Here is a 20383-nt window from a genome sequence, read left to right as displayed (position 1 = left end):
TGTTACAGAGCTGGTAGCCACGGTCGTGCGTGCGGCTCCTGATGCTTCTTGAGTTTGGGGCACCTGAAAATGCAGAGCGTGGAAGAGCAGAGTGGATGGTGGAGGATGGATTGAGGAGGAGACCTCTGGAGCAGGTATGGTTTGGGCATTGCACTCCTGCCAACTTACCTCTGTGGTTCTCAGTGTAACACAAGAGTGTGTTCTGGGGGGTATTTTTGCGTTACCTCCATGGTGAGTGAAAGGAAGGTGGCTCCTCATAACATCAAGGCCCTGGACTTGGAGGATAATTCCAGTTTAACAGTCTTCTCACTCCAAAGCTGCATTCTCATTTAGTCATCTCAATGTTGCAGAATTCCCAACCATTCACCCAAAGTTTTGGGATGTAAGCTGGTGAAAACAGAACCTACTTCTTGCCTGAAGCTTCTCCAGGCAGGTACAGAATAGGTAGCTTACACTGTGTTTTGTAGCTCTGTGCTCAGGGTGTTGACTAAACTGTAATGAAATGCTGCTTCTCTGCCTAAAACGTGTGTCTGACCATACAAGGTCCGTGAGCAATGGAAACTGGTGATTCCTGAGACTGCAGTGGCCTTTTGGCTGTGTGTTTGAATGTCTGTGGAAGCAAAAGTGAGGAGGTTTCAGTGCTGGGAAGTGCACATGAGAGGTGACAACCTTTGGAGACAGGATCTCAGCCAAGGAAGGTGATTTTCAGCAGAAACCCTGAAATCTGTCCTCTCGACTGGGGAGATGTACAGAGTAAAAGTGGGGGGTAATGTGTGGTCAGTGCTACCGCCAGGGTCAGAGCTCCTGGCACTGAGAGATGCTGTATCCTTCTGCTTGCATGCGGGTCACTGGTAGTCAGTTCTGCAAGCCCATGCAAGCTGTGCTTAAGGAGTTTGCTACAATGGGGCAATGACAGCCTCTTGAAGAGCACAGCACAGAGGGCTGGTACCCAGACCATGGGATGGAAGTGTGTCTCTGATACTGTAATAGCACTTTTTGTCTAGCTTATGGGAAAGCCCTGGTCATTGAGTTCCTACCAGGCACAGTGCTTCACCTGGGGCAGATATAAAGCGAGGAAATCCCATGTGCCTACAAAGTCTGGAGGGTATGGACTGAAACACTACATGACACTGATGAAGACAGAACAATCATCTGTTTCTCTTCAAGTTTTTCCAGTTGCAAGAAGCTTGCATTGTAAAATAGCTGAAAAACCTGACTGGTAAGAGAAATGGCTTCAATAGCAAGAACATACTGCCCTTTGGGGAAGGGAAAGGCGTAGACAGAACTCTCTTGGGTGCAAGCATAGGTTCCTAGCCATCAAACCAAAGTGGGCCGGTGTGCTGGAGCAGCCCTTGGGGTTCCAATGGCTTTTGGTTGACTTTGAAACACTCCAGCTGCAGGAGGATGCTGGAGGACATCCAGGCTTTTGCTTGCAGATAACTGGGCTGTAAGACAAGCTGCAAAGGGTGGAGGAGGTGATCCGTGTTCTTTGCGGTGTGGTTTGCTGTTGTGATGTCTGGCAGCGGCAGTCACTCATGCAGAGATCCGTCGTACGGGTTCTGGAATCCTCTAACTACAATGTACAATTATCCCAACGAGTTGTCCAGAGCTTCCATAAAGAGAATTGAGTCTCTGTGACGTTGTCTTGCTTGTAGACCTCTCGAACCTTCAAAGCAGAGGGGCCACGTGGCGTTTCCTGGGGCTTGAAGAGAAGACGTGGCTGTTGCGATTGCACGCGGGACTTGCGGAGAGGCAGGGGCTCATTTGCTGCTCTTGTTTTTCACCTTTGTGGCATTGATGTCTGCTTTTGTCTTCTGGATGCGGGAGAAGATCTCCTTAAAGAGAGCCTTGTACTCGGGCTGGCTCTGCTCCAGCCGCTTGTCCACGGCCTCCACGTGTTTGCTGATGGTCTTCTCCATGCTTTTGCGCTCTTCCAACTCGTGTCCCTCTCCTCGGAAGTCTCGGAAGGAGCTGTCACGGGAGATGGGCCGGGATGTTTGGACCCCTGTGTGGCGCACGCTGTCCTTGTGCTGCCGGCATTTGCTCAGGAGCTCTTCATACTTCTCCAGCAAGGCATGGTACTGCTCGTCCACCTCCCTCAGGATGGACATGCCCCTCTTGCGCACGTTGTTAGCATGCAGCGTGTAGTTGCCCTCGTGCCGGCTCACAGCATCCTTGGTGACGATGGCATTGAGGGCAGTGTCGCTGCAGCTCTTGCGGACAGGGTGGTTTGGGGAAGGTGTCATTGATGGCCCATGGCTTTTTCCTCCCTCCTCCTCAGAGAGGTCAATGTAGTCAGCTTCTGGGGCGTTATTCAGCGGCTCAAGGAGGGCCTCGGATAAGTTGTCTTCTCTGCTGAGTAAATACTTCTTGACTTGTTTCATCTGTTGTAGCTCCAGGAGCTCTGCTTCCAGCTCCTTGATGCGCAGTTTGCAGTTCTCCATCTCGCACACCCGCTGCTCCAGGTCCGAGTACTCCTGAATAACAGAAGTGTATTCTCGCTCAACCCTCTCCTTCCGCTGCTTCTCCTGGTTGACTTGGGACCTGAGGGAGTTCACCATGGCTTGGAGACGTTCATTCTCCTTCTCCAGTGGCTTCTGGTTGAACTCTGTGGAAGAGCTTTGGATCTGGAATGCGTCCTCATACCTAAAAGAGAAGAAAGATCCTTGATGGTGTTTGACCAAGTGAGAGTCCACAAGTGTCTTATTGTCAAGTGATTCCACTATGCCCAGAGCAAACCCGAGCTCATGGAGTGAGATATGCCTCTTCCATGTGCCAGGAGACCACAAGGTGTGGCTGCAGCTGTGCCCCACACAGAGACCAGTCTCTGTCCCAGAGAACCTGCAGTCTCATTTCGTAGCAGTGATGAAAGACAGGAGGGAAATGAAACCCTAAAAGGTGAAAGACTCATCAATGTGGACAAGCCACTAATGTTGCCATGAAGCAACAATGAGCGTTCAAGTTCCATCATTCTGAGCTGAAAGAGGGAGGCTTTCAGTGTTTCCTGCTGCATTCCAGCAGCTACTCACTGCATCCTGGAGTTCACCAACTACTCGCTGCATCTGCCACCAACCCCAAACCCCAACCAGCCAAAACCCAGAAGCACAGCCTCTGCTGTCCTGTGTCTGGGAGATGCTCCAGAGAGAGTGTGTGTGTGTCGGGGGGGGGGGATTCAAACAGCAAGGCAGGCAGGCAGGAAGAGACTTCAGACATGGTTGAGTTGCCCCTTCATTGCCTGGGGAGTGGTAACAAGCACTTCCCCCTTCCCTCAGCTTCTCCTCCTCCTCAATGAAGTGCCTGTGGCATCCTATGTACTTAGAACAGATTGGAGAAGAGCAAGCACCATGGCCTTCCCTGGGAGGCAGGACTGGTGGGGGGGGGGGGTATTGAACAGATTCCCAAGTTATGGAGGGCAGCCTGACCTTTGGAGCCAGCTGCAGAGCTGCAACCGAACTGAGGTCCTGAGGCACTGGGGAGAGTGGGACTGGGGTGCTGGGAGGAAAGAACCACAGAGACATTAAGTGGATTTTGCTGGGGGTTAGGTTATGGCCTCATAAACAGCCCCAGTGCTGCTGCAGTGGAAGTGTCTTTTGTTCATATCCTCTGGCAGAGGATGCTTTCAGTTACAAAGCTTATCGATTGCTTATCTATTTAAAGAAGCCTCTGTTGTGGTCAAAGCTGAGCAAGAAATGCCCTCACGAGGTCAGTGAATGTACAGTGCCTGGGTTTTAAGGAGGATCAAGTGTGCAATAGTGCTGACAGTACTTGTACAGCACTTGGCAGCGTGTGGTGTATCTTGGTGTGTGGCTGGTGCTCCTGGTGGGGGGGTACTGAAGTCGTATAGGACGAAATGCAGCATCTCAACTGGTTCCGGTGAGCCAGAGATGCTGGTTCTGTGTATGTGGGGTTTTGTGCACCCCCAGAGGGTCTAACCCACCACATCCCTTCTTCACAGGCAGAGGAGGTGGGGAAGAAGGTTGGTGGGGTTGCTACAGGTAGGGCTCCATACCTGGGGCTGGAGCACAGCTCCTTAAGGCAGGGGAAGGTGTGGATGGTTCGGCGCCGCTCCCTCTTCTCCCGCCGGATGCGGAGCTGCTCCAGGCTCCTCATCTCCTCCACCTGCTTCTGCAGCTCCTCCACTTGGTTCTGCAGCCCCTCGATTGTTTCTGTCAAGCTGTGGAGAGAGGAGGGATTAAAACAGTGGCAAGAGATTGTGTTAACTTGAAACCCTCTGTCCTCAAACCAGATGGCTAAACCAGTCACCTCTGGGACATAAGCACTACCCCGGAATATCCCTGCACTAAAAGCAAGCAGGTGAGCTATTTACTCTCTTCCTCTTGTGTATGATGTAGAGATAAACACAGAGAGGCCAGGCAGAGATTCAGTTGTGTTCTGGCTCTGAATGGAGTTTGTAAAACTCCCTCTCAGCACAGTTGTCTGCAAAAGACGCTGCATTGCAAGGACATGGCTTAGTCTGTTGTTTCCGGGGATGACCTTGATCATGGGCTTGTTTTAGGAAAGAAGTACTATTGATAAACTGGTGTTTCAGCATGGACTAGCCAGCGTTACATTAGATGCTGGATCTGTGCCTGGTGTTGCTGCTGGGCTGTGTGCTGGGGACCTCCCTAAATACCATTATGTGCCTCTTCTTCAAGGAAACACATCTGAGAAGAGGCTGCCATGGCTCCCCCCTGGCAGCTTCAGACACTCCTTTATCCAGCCCTTGTCCCAGGGCATCTGTGCTGTGGTTGACCTCTGCTAACCAGCATCAGTGCAACAAGCTTCTGTTGTAAATAGCCACAAAACCTGACTGATAAGAGAATGGCTTCAATAGCAGGGACACACTGCTCTTTGGGGCAGGGGAAAGGGAAGATGAAGGTCTTTTGGGCACAGCATTGCTGCAGAGGGAGGAGGGGAGGCTGTACCACTGTATCTTCTGTTGGGATGTCTTGCTTTCCAGCACAAGCTTCTGGTTAGCTAGCTCCAGGTCCCGTGCTGTCAGGTCCAGCTGCTCATAGACTTTTGCATGCTGTTCATTCATCTGCCGCAACGTCTCCAGTTGCTTGGTCAGGTACTGCAGGAAAAAGCCAGACAGAAACACTCCACATCCCACATCCAGGTTGTTTCACAGGGAGAAAATCCTACAGCCCTTGTTCCCTCTGATAGTGTGTTCTGTGGCTGATTTGTCCTCAGAGTGGTTGAAATAGTCATACCCCCTGCTCACTGTGAATAGTTCTGTGTCTAAAATACCATTGAACTGCCCTCTGTGAAGGGCGCTAGGCTCAATCTCTGTTCAGCTGCTTTTTTATTCCCAGTACCCACAGAAAGTTGATACCCCTGAGACCATGACCCTCCACTGAAATGGACCAGTTGGTTACTGGATTTTCTGACAGATCAATTGCAGGAGATGCAATTCCTTAGGAATTCAGGTAAAAGCTCTGAGTCTGTGAAATATGAGGAGTCCTGCAGCTCCCGTGTGTGTGCAGAGCCTTTGCTGTGAGCCTGCCACTGCAAGCTTTCCTCCTGCAAAGACTGGTATTGGGGCATCAGTCTCAGCTGGGACCAGATCCCAAATCCTACAGTGAGCGTGCTTCTGGAGGGGGTGGTTAAATCCATCCACCAGTGTCCTCAGACATCAGCTCTCAGATCTGTAAGAGCCACCATGTGCTGCTCTTGTGAACTCACTCTGCTCTGTGTCCTTTTAAACCAGAGGGGTTCCAAGCTTTTTTAACTCGCAGATCCCTAGAAGTTTTTCAGTGGATGAAAAACCTCTTGGCACAGCAGGTTTAAGCCTCTAAGATCACTTCTGTGGGCTCTTAGAAATACTGCCCTGACCTCAAAGGATGCTTGAAACACTGGTTGAGATTGCAGCTCCTGCAGAAAGAGCTATTTTGTGCCTCTAACAAAAGGGCTGTGTTATGGGGGTGCCCAGGGGCCAGCTGGGAACAAATGTGATTATGAATAACTGAAGTGAAGGGAAAGCTGCGGCAGAGCAAAGGGAAAGGAGTGTGGAGGCTGGTGGACGGGCAGAGAATGGCCAGATGTGACCCAGATGCAACCTGGTGCTAAAATCTGGTGTGCACATCTGGGCAGAGGGTGGGGATGTGGGAATTGGGAAAATACCAGTTAGGAGGGGAAAGGAACCCTCTCCAGGACTGGGATGAGCTTGACCAGACTTAATCAATCCCACTTCAGGCACATAGAGAAGATACTTCTATCTCCCATGCCCTTTGGCACATCCTATCTATTGGCACCTGAACTGTTTGCATTGGTGGAAAAGCCCCTTCCCCACCATCACCCTTAGGTGACGGTGACTGAGCAGCTCCATCTCCACCTCTGTCCCACCTGTGTCCCTACCTCGATTTCCTGCACTTGCTCCTCGTTGGTGGCATACATCTGCTGCAGGGAGTCCTCCAGCTCCTTGTTGCGCTCCAGCAGGGTCTTCCCCAGCTCTGCGGCCAAATGCAAGTCTAAAAGGCAAGATGGGACAAAGCTGCTGCAGTTCCTGTGGCTCCCCACGTGCCACCACATCAAACATGGGAATGCTTTGCACGACGTTGGTGTTATTGGCAAGTTTTGACACAGATGCACCTTATAGGACAGACAGGATCTGGCCTCTTCCATCTCTCTTGGCTGCAGGAGCAAGGGCAGGCCAAGCTCAGGACATCCTCCATGCAATGATTTGGTGCCTGGCTGGCTGGACTGCACACTGCATAGCCAGGATCAGGCCCATGGGGCTTGGCTGTGAGAGGTGCTCAGCTCCTTCATTCCCTATCACCAAAACCTGTAGGGCTGAAACAGCACCCATTAGAATGAGAGCCTTGGGGATGCTCTGTAAATGATATTGTTATCCCTAATGAAGGGAGTGCCTTGCCTTTGCCATCAGCCCCCATCCATCACTGCTAATAGACTGATACCAGTAATAAACCCATGTGTGGCCCTAAGGACTGGCAGCACTGGCTGTGTGCTTCAGTGACTGGGTCTGTGGCTCTTTCCTTGGGGCAGCTTCAGGGTGAGGACAAACCATTTCATATTCACTCCCTGCCACCTCTAGACACCCTTTTAAAACTACAGAAATAGCTGGACTTTGGCAGAAGTACAGGGGAAAAGAGATGACCACGTAGTTGGCTTTAAACACTGGGTTTGCTGCCTTCTGGGTAAAGAGAAGGCCTCAGGACCTTGTGGGTCCTTTGGCCAAAGCTTGAGCACATCAGACGATGCTGTCTGTGGGCCTGGGATGGCTCAGCTGGCTCTGATAACATCCCTTTGCTTTCACAGGAATTGGTTGTCTTAAAGCCTGGCCTCTGAGCATGTGGGTTTCTGTTTTCCTGGTTCTTTTAGAGGTGAGTTTTCTCTTTTAGAGGTAGCCTGAAAATCTGACCTCCAGAAAGGTAAGGCAACAGGTCCTGGTGTGTGTTTCTCTCTCTGGTATGGTTATTAGGCAGTTTTAGATGCTTAAGGAGTGGCGGTTCTGCGGTGTGTGGGGGACCTCGGTCTCCTGCTCTGGTATTTTCTCAGCCCATCAGTGCTCCTCTCTAGTTTGCAGCTAATTGTGTTTTGTAAAGGCTCTGCCATGGCCAAGAGCAGCTATGCTTTCTTCTAGGGGTTGTTTTGGTGATGCGGTTGATTGTGAAAGAGGGATACTTGGTCACTAAGGCAAGAAGAAGGATGCTTGGGATGTGTTCTGAGCCTGGGAAATCACTGATCTCTCACACTTCGAATGGCACATCACAAATTGAGGCTCACACTGACCTCTTGGATGTGAGTGTTCACTGAGAGCAGTGCTATTAGTGCTGTCAGTGCTTGAGATGGGACTTTCCTGATGGATAACACTGTATTGTTGGAAGCGCTTCTGTGTTATTAGCTGGGATGACACCCATGTTCTGTTCTGTGTGGCTCCAGTGGTGCGGGAGGGGTGGCTCCCAGATGTGCTCCAGCCAGAGCTGCTCAGTGTGCCCTGAATCTCCCTTTCACCAGGGGCATGTGCTCTCCAGCTGTGGCCTTCGTTGCAGGCTGTTATTCTAGGCTGTGACCTTCTTAATTCTAATCCCCCACATTGCACAGTGACCTGGGCTGAGGGTCACAGCTATCAATGCGATCAAGACATTGGCACATTTCCCCACAGACTTTCCCACCTATTTTCTTCTACCAAGCACTAAGTTTCCCCTGTTTCCAAAGTGCCCTTGGGAGGCTGAGTGTTGGCTGCACCAGCTGGGGACAGGGAACAGCCAGATGCCACCAGAGAGGAAGGACAATGTGTGCCTTTAAGCTGCTTGGGGCTGTATTTAATGGCACCACCACCTTTGCCAGAGCCAGCATCATTGCTGGAGACCAGCGTATTGCAAATCACATCCCTTGAAGCAAGCAGGGCCCCGGCACAGAGGGCTCTGTGCTGCGCTCCAGGTAATGAGTCAAATGTGTCCCCGTCCCTGTGGATTACACCAGTGCTCTCCCACCATATGGCATCCAATTTAATCAGCTGGGGTTGAGTTAAGTGGATTAGGCAGTGCAAGATCCTGCATTGTAATTTAAAGGGCTCTGTCAGCAATAATTGAATGGGGGGAAATGGGCAGCGTTTGGGGACGGCTGGGAAAGAGGAAAGAAAGGGGCTGAGCTCCGAGGAGGAAATTGAATCTTCGTTTCCATTTTGAGCATAAGGGCCTAGGAGACTCCGGGCTGGAAGGACATGGGGGAATTGGTTCTTTCAGTGTCTTTTAGCCGCCTCAGCTGCTGTCACACACGTACATTCACTCACTCTCTGCCTGCCAGCCAGCCTGAGCATCCCCAGTAATCCTGTCTCATCCACCCCTTGTGCCTGAGTCCAACCCAACCTGTTGGTCTCCCCCAGGCTGCGAGACTGTGGGGATGCTGCATGGAAGTGCTTTAATCTTGTCTTTAGACCAGATCCCTCTTGATCTTTGCACTAATTGTGCCTCTGCAGGGGCTGGGGAGCACACAGCTCCTCTCCTTGGAGACCACAGAAACCTGAGGCTGAATGTGAAATTTCAGTAAGCCTGGGGGAAAAAGGAACAATTCAGGAGTTTGGGGATTCTCTGTGGATAGCACTGTGCTTTCCCCATGGTTTGTTGTATTCCTCTGCTTCCCCACTGCCAGATCAGCCAGTGCTGTATGACTTGCCCTAATTTAGCAGGTATGCTGATGCCTCCCTTCCCCCTTCTCTTTCGACGCAGAAGGAGAAATAAAGTGGCTGGGAATGACTGCAGTGTGTCCGCTCCATGTGCGTGATCCCGCCACAGCCTCTGTGCTGAAGACAGTGCTCAGAAATGGGCAACATCCAACTTAAAAGATGGGAGCATTGGTGCTGTCCAAATCCTGTTTGGGAGAGGGCTGCGGATGCAAACTGTCCTGGGCAGCACCAGCTTGGTGCTCTCTGGCTCTGAGTACCACAAGTGCTGATGTGACCCTTCTAAGTGACAGCAGCCAAGGAGACACCCCGTGTCCCCAGACAAAGAGCTGTGCCTATGGAGTGGAGGGAGGGATGGAGGCTGCGTTTCCCTGCAAGCTTCCACGGGAAAGGCGCTTGAGCAAGGAGGGAGGGGAATAGAAGAGAGACCATATGGTGGGAAGGGAGCGGGAGTTGAATCCCAGCAGTGCTTGGTGGAGGGGAGCCTGTCTGGGCAGCGCGTGCAGGAGCAGCTGTCCTGGAGCTGCCGAGATCAGCAGCAGCTCAGCAATAATTCTGCTAGCTCTGTGCCACCGAGGAAACCTGGGAGACAAATCCTGATCCAAAAGCTGCATCAAGTTGGGTATGAGTGGAAGATGCTGAGAAACGCGCTGCCGGGTATTCCCCTGCTGCAGGGCCCTGTGGCAATACTGGCACAGGCAGCTGTGCGCTGCATGGAGCTGCTGCGGAGCTAGGCCCTTGCAATGAGGCTCAAAGAGGGTTTGAAGCCATTCCTGCTGTCCCAGTGCTGGTCTGCATCTGTTGAGCAGAGCAATCTTTGCCATAGCCCGTGCTTGGAAGTGTTTTTTCCCCCTCCAGCATCTCCTGGTTGTGGCTTTGGGGGAGCGCTAGTCTGGTGCCAGGCAGGGGAGGTTTCAGCTGCTCTCTGCATGGTGGTGATCCAGTGGCTATTCAGATAGACCTCACAAATACGACTTTCTGGAGGAAGCAGCCACTTTGGGCTTCCCCTCATTGCCTCTCTTCCATCAAGGGATTCATTTGTTTAGGCTGTGGGGGAACATGCCACTGCTCCAAGCACAGGCGAGAAGGATGCTGCTCTTTGCTCCTCACCTTTAAATGCACCAACCCAGTCCTCATCCTATGAGAAAGGCAGGGGGTGATAGCAGCCCTTTGACTTGTGATGCCAAAAAGCAGAGGTTTATGGTGCAGGTATTTGCGTTCTTTTCCAGTTAGCATCTATGAAGGAATTATTTGGGGTCCCTTCTGAAGCATGGAAGGGCAGCTCCTGCATAGGGTGCATACGATGTTACTGCAGATGATGAGTTCACCTGGTTCAGAGCAGGGATGAGCTGCTCGCAGAGCTCTGGTGTGGAGGTCTCTGGAGGAAGTTCAGGGTGTTTGTTAGCTGATGGATGGGGTAGGTTCAGCATTAAGAACTGATGTTTAATGCTGTTGACGTTTAATTTAATTGCCTTTGCTGTCTGCTCCATTACACATGGGTACTTAGAATCAAGGGTAGGTGCAATTATTCCTTTTGAAATCTAAATAGATGATGCTGTGCTGGTTTATCCTAGGGTAGGGTGTGCTTGCCATTCATTTATTGTTCTTCTTAGTTGCAAGGGATTGTGCTGTCTGGGTATATTACAATGAAGATCAGCTTTTGTACAGCACTTACTGCTGCTCCATGAGAGGTGAAGGAGGCATTCTGTGTACTTAGCCCTTATAAGCCTTTGCAAGGGATCGCTGGGTCGCAAATAAGCCAGTGCCATCTGACAGCATCCTGCAACAACCTGGAAATGCTTTTTCAAAGTGTCCGTTCCACAGACAGTGTTTCCCATGGCAAGGCAGAGCTTTCAGAGAGCCACCAGTGTTACTGCTGGGGCGTGGATTCTCCAGCCCTTTTACACTGGATAACTCCAATGTTGCTACCCTGTTCTGTGTGTTTCTCATGGGGACCTGCCTTTTTGGTGTGAGCAAAAGGCAGGGTTTGCTTTGCAGAGCAGCCCAGTGCAACAAAGGGGAAAGCTGCCCCTCGCAGGGCTGGTGAGAGCAGGCGAGGGGTGTGCGTGAGGTCCCTGCCAGCACAGCCTCCTCCTCCCTCTCCTTTCAACCTGTGGCTGTAGCTGGGCTGAGCTGACGTTGGTCACACGAGCGTTTCTGTTGGATAATGAGATTTGCTGGATTTCCTGCTTGCCGCTTTCCTTCCTTTCTTTCCCTTTTATTTCTCTTGTGTAATCTGTTACGTACCCCTGAGCTGCCTCGGGCTTTGCAGTCAGCCACAGTAGGGGAGCGAGGTGCTTTGCAGGGGGCAAAGCAAGCACAGTGCAATGAGAGCAGCTCCCTCGGTGCTGTCTGTGGTCCCCTGAGCAAATGTGGCACCACCGAGGAGCGAAAAGCCCTGATAAGGGGCTCAGGGATGCATGAGCTGTGCTGTGCTGCAGGGAGGCCCTCCAGTCTTGTCAGCCCCTGCCCTCCCTTCCTTGCTTTCTGCATTTTTCAGTCCTGTTCAGTGTTTCCATTCCATCACCTCTTTTAATTCACAGATGGTCATTTGGCTTTTTATTTGGTTGATGCTTGCCTTTTCCTTCTGCCCTCTTATCTGTGTGTGCCCCAAAGCCTCCCCTATACATTAATATTTGAGACCTAGCATGGCTACCTCTGCTTCTAAGTTGCATGTGTCTATACAAGCACACACAGAGCAGTCCCATCCCTGTGCCCACAGCAATCAATGTGCATTTGCCAAGTTGTTAGAGCATGATAACACAGAGCGTGTTATCAGACCATGGTTTGGACCCCAGCTGTGTCTTTCCCTGCTGTTCCTTTATCTAGATAGCCTTGGTGCCTATGTTTGCCTTGTTAGGCTGAAACAGTCATCTTGGAGGCTCTGGTAGTACACCTGGATCAGAAGGTGTCCTAAATAAATGCATACAAGTGGAGTTGTTGAGGAGAAGCAGTGAGGAAAGAGGAGTGGGAAAGGCAGCCAGCACTTTCCTGCGTGTATCCCTCCTGCAGGCAGCAAAGCTCCAATTAATTAATTATGTTGGGATGCAGAGAACCATGAATAGAAGCTTTGACTCTTTTAAAGCTAAAGACACAGATGTGGATTGCTGCCATGTGGCAGTCTCCTCTCCCCTGTGTGCTCTGGAGGTTGAACTGACCCAGGTTGGACAAGGAGGATGAGCACCAGAGAGACTGCGTGTTGGCTGCTGCTGCTGCTGCACCACAGTACTATGCACGTGCTGAGCCCCGAGCAAAGGTGACCTGGGAAGGACAGGTCAGTGTGCTCGTGTGGCAGGGAATGGTGCCCACAGCAACGGGCTGCCACAGCCGGGTCAGCTCTCGTGCTCACACAACGTGTTCTGCTGCTCTGAGCCATTGCCAGGCAACTCATCCGCCCTTGCTGGACCACTGATGCTGAGTGGCTTGGTCCCTCAGGGAGCAGCCAAGCTGTAGCATGGCTGCCGTTTGCACCAAGGCCACCACCAGCAGGATGGCTGCTCCTTAACTCCTGTCTGTTGCTCCTCATGTGCCAGAAGCACAAGTACAAGTACAGAGAATATCCTCCTTCCACAGCCATGTGTGACAGCTAATGGAGAAAACAGCCTGACCCTCTGCAGCAACACCAAAAACCTGCAACCTCTTCTCTAGCAGCCCCTCTGCTTGGCTCTAGATTGTAACATCTTGCATGCTGCCACCCCACCACTGCCCCTTCACTGCTGGAGGATGCTCTGAAGCCTGGTTCCTCTGGGTGCTGAGCTCACACACAGCCCAGTGCCTGGTGCCTGGCTGTGGGTACCAGCTGGAGATGCTGCCTATGTGGGGAGAGGTTCTCATCTCAGGTGAGTGATGGATTTGTGGAGCTATGCAGGAGGGACACAGTGCTGTAGCCTTCCAGTTTGTTTGCAAGGAAAGGGAGTGGTTAAATACTTGATGGTGGTGTTTATGTCCATCACTAGTCCTGAGCAGGATGCAGGGCAGTGCCTCTTTCAGGAGCCCAACCGGTGTTCCTGAAGCAGCTCTGGTTCAGAGCCCAATGCTCAGGGGGATGTGCTGCACTTTCCTTGTTCTGCCTCATTCTGCAGAGCCCATTGCTCAGCCACCACCTCCCAGGCCAGTGTGCATTCCCAGGATCCAGTGCTTGCTTTCAGGCCAAGAAAACTTGGAGCACAGCACGATAATGTCCTTGGTCCAGCACCAGCTGCGTAACTGGAAGAGGTCAGCATGGACCTGGATACTACACGCTCAGACTGAATCCTTCAGGGAGGAGACAAGTTAACTGAGCAGTGGCAGGGCAGCTGCACTGCACGTGGGGTAAACTAGACAGACATCACAGAAGGCTGCAGAGGAACAGACTGTTTAAACCATTAAAAAAACTGTCATGTTTTGAAGAGAAGGTTTGCAACTGTGCTTTAAATATGCATGGAAAAAACCCCGGAACAAACTCTAACCTCAAATCAGTTTGAAATTCCCAGCTGTGAAAGACCAGCAGTTGTGTAACATCTGGTCTCATTCCTCCAGGGTATTTTGTACTGGAGATATTTGACTGAATTCTTGACTCAGATGTGTGTTTTTGAGCAGGTCAAGTAGCAGCTTTGGAAGCCCTCATGATGTGTTCGATGTGAGCACAGAGATCTGTTGGAGTCAGGCAAGGTGGGAATATACCATGTGCTGCTTTGGGAAAGGTCCTTTAGCAGAGGAAATGGAGTGTGTGCTGGAGTAACCTGTGTGTTAGCATAAGCACTGGCACAGCTTTCAGCAGGAACAGGGTCAGACCCTGGTGCTGTCACAGCTCTATGTGGCTCCTGACTGTCTCACTGCATCGGTGCATCTCCTCTGTCACCAACCAGCACTGGTTGGTACAGGACGAAAGGAACAGAGTTGGAAAATGCTGGGATGTGAGGAAAAGCCTCTGAATGCAGGGTGTTAGTGGCTTGTGCCTGGGCTCCCATTCCCCTGGGCTCAGGGCTGATGTGGAAGGAATGTCCTTCAGGACTTGGACCATAAATCCTTCGTGCACAGCCTTGCCAAGGAGAAAAGCCACTGTTAGCTGGTTGTTTCAGGATGGGGGATATGGAAAGCTCTGATTTATTATGTTTGGGGTTTGGATTCTTTTCCTCTTGCCTCTCCTTTTCCTTTTCCAGCAGTCCCTTTAATCCTGCTCCCTCCCACAGCTGGAATTATGTGCCTGGGGTTCAGCAGATGGAGGAAGGAGCTTCTGTGAGAAACCAGGAGGGAGATCCTGCAGATTACTGGGTGAGACTCTCTTATGCCCCCATTTCTTACTGTCTTCACATAACAGGGGAATTTTTATTCTAGGAAAATACATACATTATGTATATAAGAATATATATTCTTGCATTCTTTTGTTTTTCCTTCCCAGATTTGGAGGCTCTCATCTCCCCCTCAGGCTAACCTAGCTGTCATCTTATTCCCTTGTCTCCTGTGACTTCTCTTGTCCCTCTTGTCATTCCCAAGCGGCTTGGCAATTAGTCACTGAAAACTTTCCACTTCCATAAGCTACCTGCTGTACTGCACTGCTAAATAAGTAAGTGGCTCAGCTACTGCAGGCAAAACTCTGTCCTTCTGGCTTGCCACTGGGGAGGAAGGACAGCGAGTTAACTGCTGTGCTGCTGAAGGACGGGCGAGCTGCATGGTTTGTCCCCTGTGCTGGGTTAACTGCATCATGAGAGATAGAATCTGGGATACCAACTGCTCCCCAGCACAGTGAATCCTTTGGGAAAGCTGATAGTGAATTGGGGCTCTATGGAGCACCCCAGGTAGGCTGGGTGAAGCAGTTATGGGTGCTAGCACTGTATCCCTGGCTTTATCCTAGTGTCACCAAAGCACTGGTGACCCTGTGTCTTTACATGGATGAGTTTGGAGTGGTGCAAGCTCAGCACCTTGTGTCATTTTCCTTCTTAGCATGCAAGCAATCAGATGCTTGGCAGGAGGAGGAGGAATTAAAATAAGATCCTTAAATCTGGAGACCTTTAGAGGTTACAGCTATCAAGTCCTAAGCCTGCATTGCAGATGGTTTGTCCCAAAAGTTTCTATGGCTGAGGATGATCAGTCTTGCAGTGACAATGAGGTGATGCGCTGGTTCTTGTGCTACTTCTGGTCCTCTGGCTAATTCAGAGCAGTGTGAGGCTGTTTTATTTACGCAGGAGGGATCACCCCAGCACTCGGGTGGTATTTAGGCTCTAGACGCCATAAGGGTGTCCTTGAGAGCCCTTCTCTTGGGCTGCACCCTGCTCTTTGGCTTAGACCGGAATGCTGGCAGTGGGAAGATCAGGGAATGCAGTGGGGTGACTGCAGGAAGGACTTCTCTTTGCAGCTTGCTGCAGGGGAGATGAAAGCTGGAAGCAGCTGGGTCTGGTCTCTGCTCTGTTTGGATCCAGATGTGATGGAGTTGGCACACAGCCCTTCTACACACAAATGCCTCTGATGAACAGAAAAGGTGTCCCCACTTATCCCCAGCTCAGACTCTCTAATTTTAGCTCATTCATTCTCTCAGGCTCTGGCTGCATACTCTGTGCACAGGGTATGATGCAACTGGAGCCACATCATCAGTTCTCGATGGCTGGAAAAGGTTCATCATCACTGTGTTCTGGCTTTAATGCGGAGAGGCACAGATTCCTCAGCTCATGGAGCGTGAGGCTGTGGCTGAACCAGAGCACTACTGACACCTATTCATGATTAGAAAGCCTGGCAATAAGCAAAGCCGTGCTACCAAGCAAACAGAGCTCCATTTTTACCCCTTTCTTCAAATCAGGAAGCCTTTCCAGAGGGAATACTATAAGAATTTAACACCTCAAAGGACACCACTACTGTTTCCATGTCACTTCTAAGTATCCTGGCTGGGATTTGAGTCTCTACTTCTGTGTCCTAAGGCATCCTGATACAACACCTTGAACCACAAAGGCTTACAGCGTGTTAGGACATGGGTGAGAGAACCTGAAAGGCACCAGCTTCATTTGAGGGAGGCTGGAAGGGCCTTGAGGCTGGGGACCAGATCTGGCTGCCTCCAAGGCATGTAGTGGATGCAGTCAACCACTGTGGGCACTTTGGGGAGGAAAAAAGAGGGACTTGGGTTTATTTTCATGGAAAAATTTGTTACTTCAACAAGGTGAAGCTCTGTGAAGGATGAGGAGGGAAGTAACAGGCACTGAAGCAGAGCTGAACCTATGATTTCCTTTGTGGTGCTAAAATGGTTAATTAACACAGTCATCACACTGCTCCCAGTTAAGCCATCTGTTGCTTAGCAAACAGTTTTGGATGTAAATGTCATAAATACTTGATGCTGTGAAATGATGATAAAGGCCCAGCGACCAACTGGTTCACAGCAGAACCTCCTCTGCTCTTCTTGCTCCAAGAGAAACAGCTCCAAGGCTGTTTCTTGGTTCTCCCACCCCTCACTCCCAAGAAACAGTCTCTAAGCCTCTGCTTTTGTCCTCTGCCTGCCAGGCGTGGGTTTCTGTGCGACCCTGGGCTGTTGGCATTCCTACCCTCTTAGTAATGCTGGTCCATGCCCATGCTGCATGGGATGTCTTACACTCTACTTCCACCCCCCATTCCAAACCAACAGCTCCACAGCTGTGCTGTCACCAGAGACCTCTGGAACCTGCTATGGCTATAATGCAAAGGCACAGAGTGTGTGGACAAAGTCTGGCACTGCCCTTCGTGATGCTTTGTGCATCATGCAAATTAATTACGGTTGTAATTACCCCGTAGGACCTTTCCAGTTGGCTGGTTTTAGTTAAAGGCTTCCTCATCCCTCCTCCTGTGTTTGTGCAAGCCTGTGCAGCCCCTCTCCATACAGGAGGCTGCAAATCCCACCGCTGGGCTTTGTTTTGAGTCTGTTTTCTTCCAGACCTGGATGTGCTCAAAGGTGGAGGCTGTCCCAGCATCAATCCATCATCCGGAGGCAGTTATTCTGCATTACACTGCTGGGACAGAGTGAGGAACCTGGCCTACAGTAGGAAGGTGGTTTTATTGTTGTGAGCCAGTTGTAAGGTGCCAGTGCTGACTCATGAACCTGACACTAGGGACGGCGTTACATTCAAAATCAATGTGTCCCGCGTTGTCCAACAATCCCTATATTCATCCATGATTCTGCTGCTCCTCAGCCTGCATCCCGCCCCTGGAGCAGTGCCCAGGCCCCTTGTGAGCCATGGGAAGACGTCACCCAGCAATGTGCATTTCTGAGCACTCAAAGGCTGCACTGTTTATTCAGCCGATAGCTCCATCTCTGTGCTCTGCCCTGGCTTCATCTGTGTTCCACAGCCCAGGACCCAGCATCCCGCTATGGATACTTCCTGTTTGCTGATAAACTGGGGTTGAAAACCAGCTGCAGCGATCCCTGGGGAGCTGGATTAATTCCTTGCTGGGCCTCTGCCCTGCAGCTGAAGTTGTGTAAACTTTCAATCATGACATAATGTCCTGGAGCGATGGGGGGCAGAGGCACTGCAGCTGGACCACGCGTCCCTGCTGGCAACCCAAAGCACATCTATAACTGTACCTAGAGTGTGACGGAGAGGTACTGGATTCAGGGAGGAATCTTTCTCTGTGCATTGACTGAGCAGTTTGGTTCATTCCTGGGCCAACTGCCATTAAGCAGGACTTCTTCCAGTTATTTACTTTCTGTGTGTTGAGTCAAAATGTTAAGATAAGGAATAGATGCCCCAAATTCCCACAGCCACTGATGTCCAGCCTCAGGATAAGCATTAGACAGAAGCAGCGCAAACGTATGTACAGCTGCTGCAAAACAAACTGTGAGTGAATGTTATCTTCTTGCAAAGCTATTTTTGCTTTGCAAAACTTGGCCTTGATTTTGTGTTTTCCTCCTTCCCAATTTCTCCTGCTTTTTGGCTGGTTGGAAAAACCTCTAGAAGTAATAAGGTGACTTAAAAGCTGAAGATCCCTTTGGATTTGGGCTTGGCCAGCAAAAGCTTTTGAGAGACACTTTCAGCACCCTCAGCATAGCAACGCATTATTTTTGATGTGTTAATTCTTAACTAGTGTGTGTGCTAACCCTACCTGCAACTGCTGTGAGATGAAAGCAATGTCCTAACTACCCATCTTTGGTTCTGCCTGCAGCAAGTTTTCTGGGGAACCAGCTTCCCTGTGGATTTAACACGCCAGGATTTTACCACAAGGCTGCTCACGACGAATCTGGGCTCCCTGCCTTTCTCCATCGGATTTAAACTTTCCACGGCCAGGACAGTGATTTGGAGCAGCAGAGATGAGATTTCCATAGAGCTGCCGCTGCAGGATGAGGCGCTGGCTTTGCCAAGCAAATACGATGCTTGACAGAAGGTATCCCACCCTTCCGAACCCGGGATTTGCCCCCTTTTCTGCCTCCACATCCCCCTAACCCGTCATCCCTGGCAGCTTGCGGGGTGTCCCCATCCTTACCCTGCTCCAGGTCCTGCTGGTCGTACCAGGGCTCCTCTTCCTCGCTCTGAAACTCCTCCATCCTGTCGGCGCTCAGCATTTAGCACCAGCGGCCCGGGGAGGCGCGCAGCATCCGCCAGCGGGGACCCCGCCGCCGCGGAGCGGAGCGGGGAGGGATGCAGGGATGCGGGCGGGGATGCGGCCTCGGTGCCCGCGCCGGGAAGAGGGTGGCACGACGTGGCAGCCGGTGCCTTGCCGCTTCCCCGGCTCTGCCTGCCCGGGGAGGCGGCTTCCTCCTGCCTCCAGGGCCGGGGGAGGCTCTGGAGGGGACGAAGAGGGGACGTGGCGGCCGGGGCGGGGGACACGGCTTGCCCGGGGCTGGGGGATGCACAAAGGAAGGAAGAGGGCCCGGCGCAGCCAGGCAGATCCTCTCTCCGTAGCTCGGTGGAGACCTCTAGCATGGAAATGCTGCAAGAAAACCCGGCGACAGGGAAGGGGGAGGCGAGCAGAGACCGGCCTCCTTCTCCTACTCCTCCTCCTCCTCTCTGCCCAGCCCTGCCTGAGGCTGTAGGGAGCTGGGTTTGGGGCTGGCAGGGTGCGGAGGAGGGAGCTGCCCTGCAGTTCGCCCCTGTGCTGATACCTCCGGCTGGGTCCCTGCTTCCCGGGGAGGGCAGCCGGGAGCAGGGCTTGCTCCACCGCTGGCTGGGATGTGGAGGGTGTCCTGGCCTTGCTACGGGCTTCTCTGTGACTTTGGGCAAGTCTCAGGACCTGTCAGAAGGGATGTTGGTGCCTTCTCTGCCTTGGTGGGTTTGGATGGGTTGCTTTTCAAGGAGGGGAGTGTTTCTAAGCTCCCTCGCTGGGGCTGTGAGAGGGGAACTCCCATACCAACAGTCCTGTAGCATCACCTCAGCATTGTGCCTTCCCTAGCCCTTCATCCTGGTTTGCACCCTGATGAGAAACAAGTGCTTTGGATGTGGGTTTCTCTCTTCTTTTAATCAAGGACAAGTTCTTGTGTCTTTCGAAAGGGTGAAAGGAGCTTAAAATTGAGGGAAATGAGGATATGCAGAGGTCTGAGGAGGAAACAGGTCTCTTACATACAAGTTCAGAAAGACTTAGGATTTTGGTACTTGCTTTTCAGCTTAGGGCAATGAACATTAGAGAAGGTGGCCTTTCTCCTCCTTGCTACTGTGGAGTTTGGTGCAAGGGGGTTTATTTGTCCTTGTCAGCCCTGGCATCCATCAGAGATTCCAAGGTCCAAATGAGCTCATGTGTCAGTGGGTTTAGATGGTTTTTTAGTGTTTATTTGCCTTCTGTGTGATGGAACCCCTGGGTTTTTACTGGATCGCATTACCTTGCAGCGCTGCCAACAGGAAAAGCAATAGAAGATGTTCACGCAAGAGCAGCAGACTGTGCATCCAGAAAAGATGGGATCTGTGTCAGAAAACTCCAGCCAGTCCAGCAGTGACAGGCAGCTGGGAGCCCCTGGGTGGTTAAAGGAATGGCTAGTACTGAGCTCACGGGTACAGCAGCAGAGGAGGGAGATAAAGCAGGGAATAAAAGAGAAGTAGTAGATTATTCCTCTCCCTTTCCCTCTCATAGACCTCTCTATACATCAATACATCATCAATACATCCCCAAATCACATCAATACACATCAATATATCCCCAAGTTTAGGGAAGTCTTTTGCTTTAATGCAGTTGCAGACCAGAATCGAGGAGTTTCCTTTAACCTGGCATTTGTAACTCAGCACAGATAATCAAGCACTCTTGGGGGATATGTGTGAAAGCCACCTCTGACTGCCTCCTAGATCTTTTTCTAAGCAGTTTTAATACAGAAATGAGAAA

At 51.3% G+C, this 20383-nt stretch overlaps 1 protein-coding gene across 1 annotated transcript; it reads right to left on the bottom strand.

Annotated features, from left to right (window-relative positions):
* Positions 1-205: 205 nt before the first annotated feature.
* On the bottom strand, positions 206-19174 carry CDR2L (cerebellar degeneration related protein 2 like). Its single transcript, XM_061455507.1, has 5 exons — positions 18560-19174; positions 6358-6470; positions 4926-5074; positions 4010-4174; positions 206-2646 (listed from the first exon to the last, which is right to left on the bottom strand). The coding sequence occupies exons 1-5, from the start codon at positions 18636-18638 to the stop codon at positions 1761-1763; spliced, it is 1392 nt and encodes a 463-aa protein (XP_061311491.1). The 5' UTR covers positions 18639-19174; the 3' UTR covers positions 206-1760.
* Positions 19175-20383: the final 1209 nt, after the last annotated feature.

This window comes from Pezoporus flaviventris, unplaced genomic scaffold (assembly GCF_033815535.1).
Source record: "Pezoporus flaviventris isolate CSIRO_AGI_PZ_B2104156 unplaced genomic scaffold, CSIRO_AGI_Pfla_v1 ptg000020l, whole genome shotgun sequence".
NCBI classification, from domain to species: Eukaryota; Metazoa; Chordata; class Aves; order Psittaciformes; family Psittacidae; genus Pezoporus; species Pezoporus flaviventris.
Note: the sequence above shows the minus strand (reverse complement) of the source record. Positions and strands in the feature narration are given on the sequence as shown.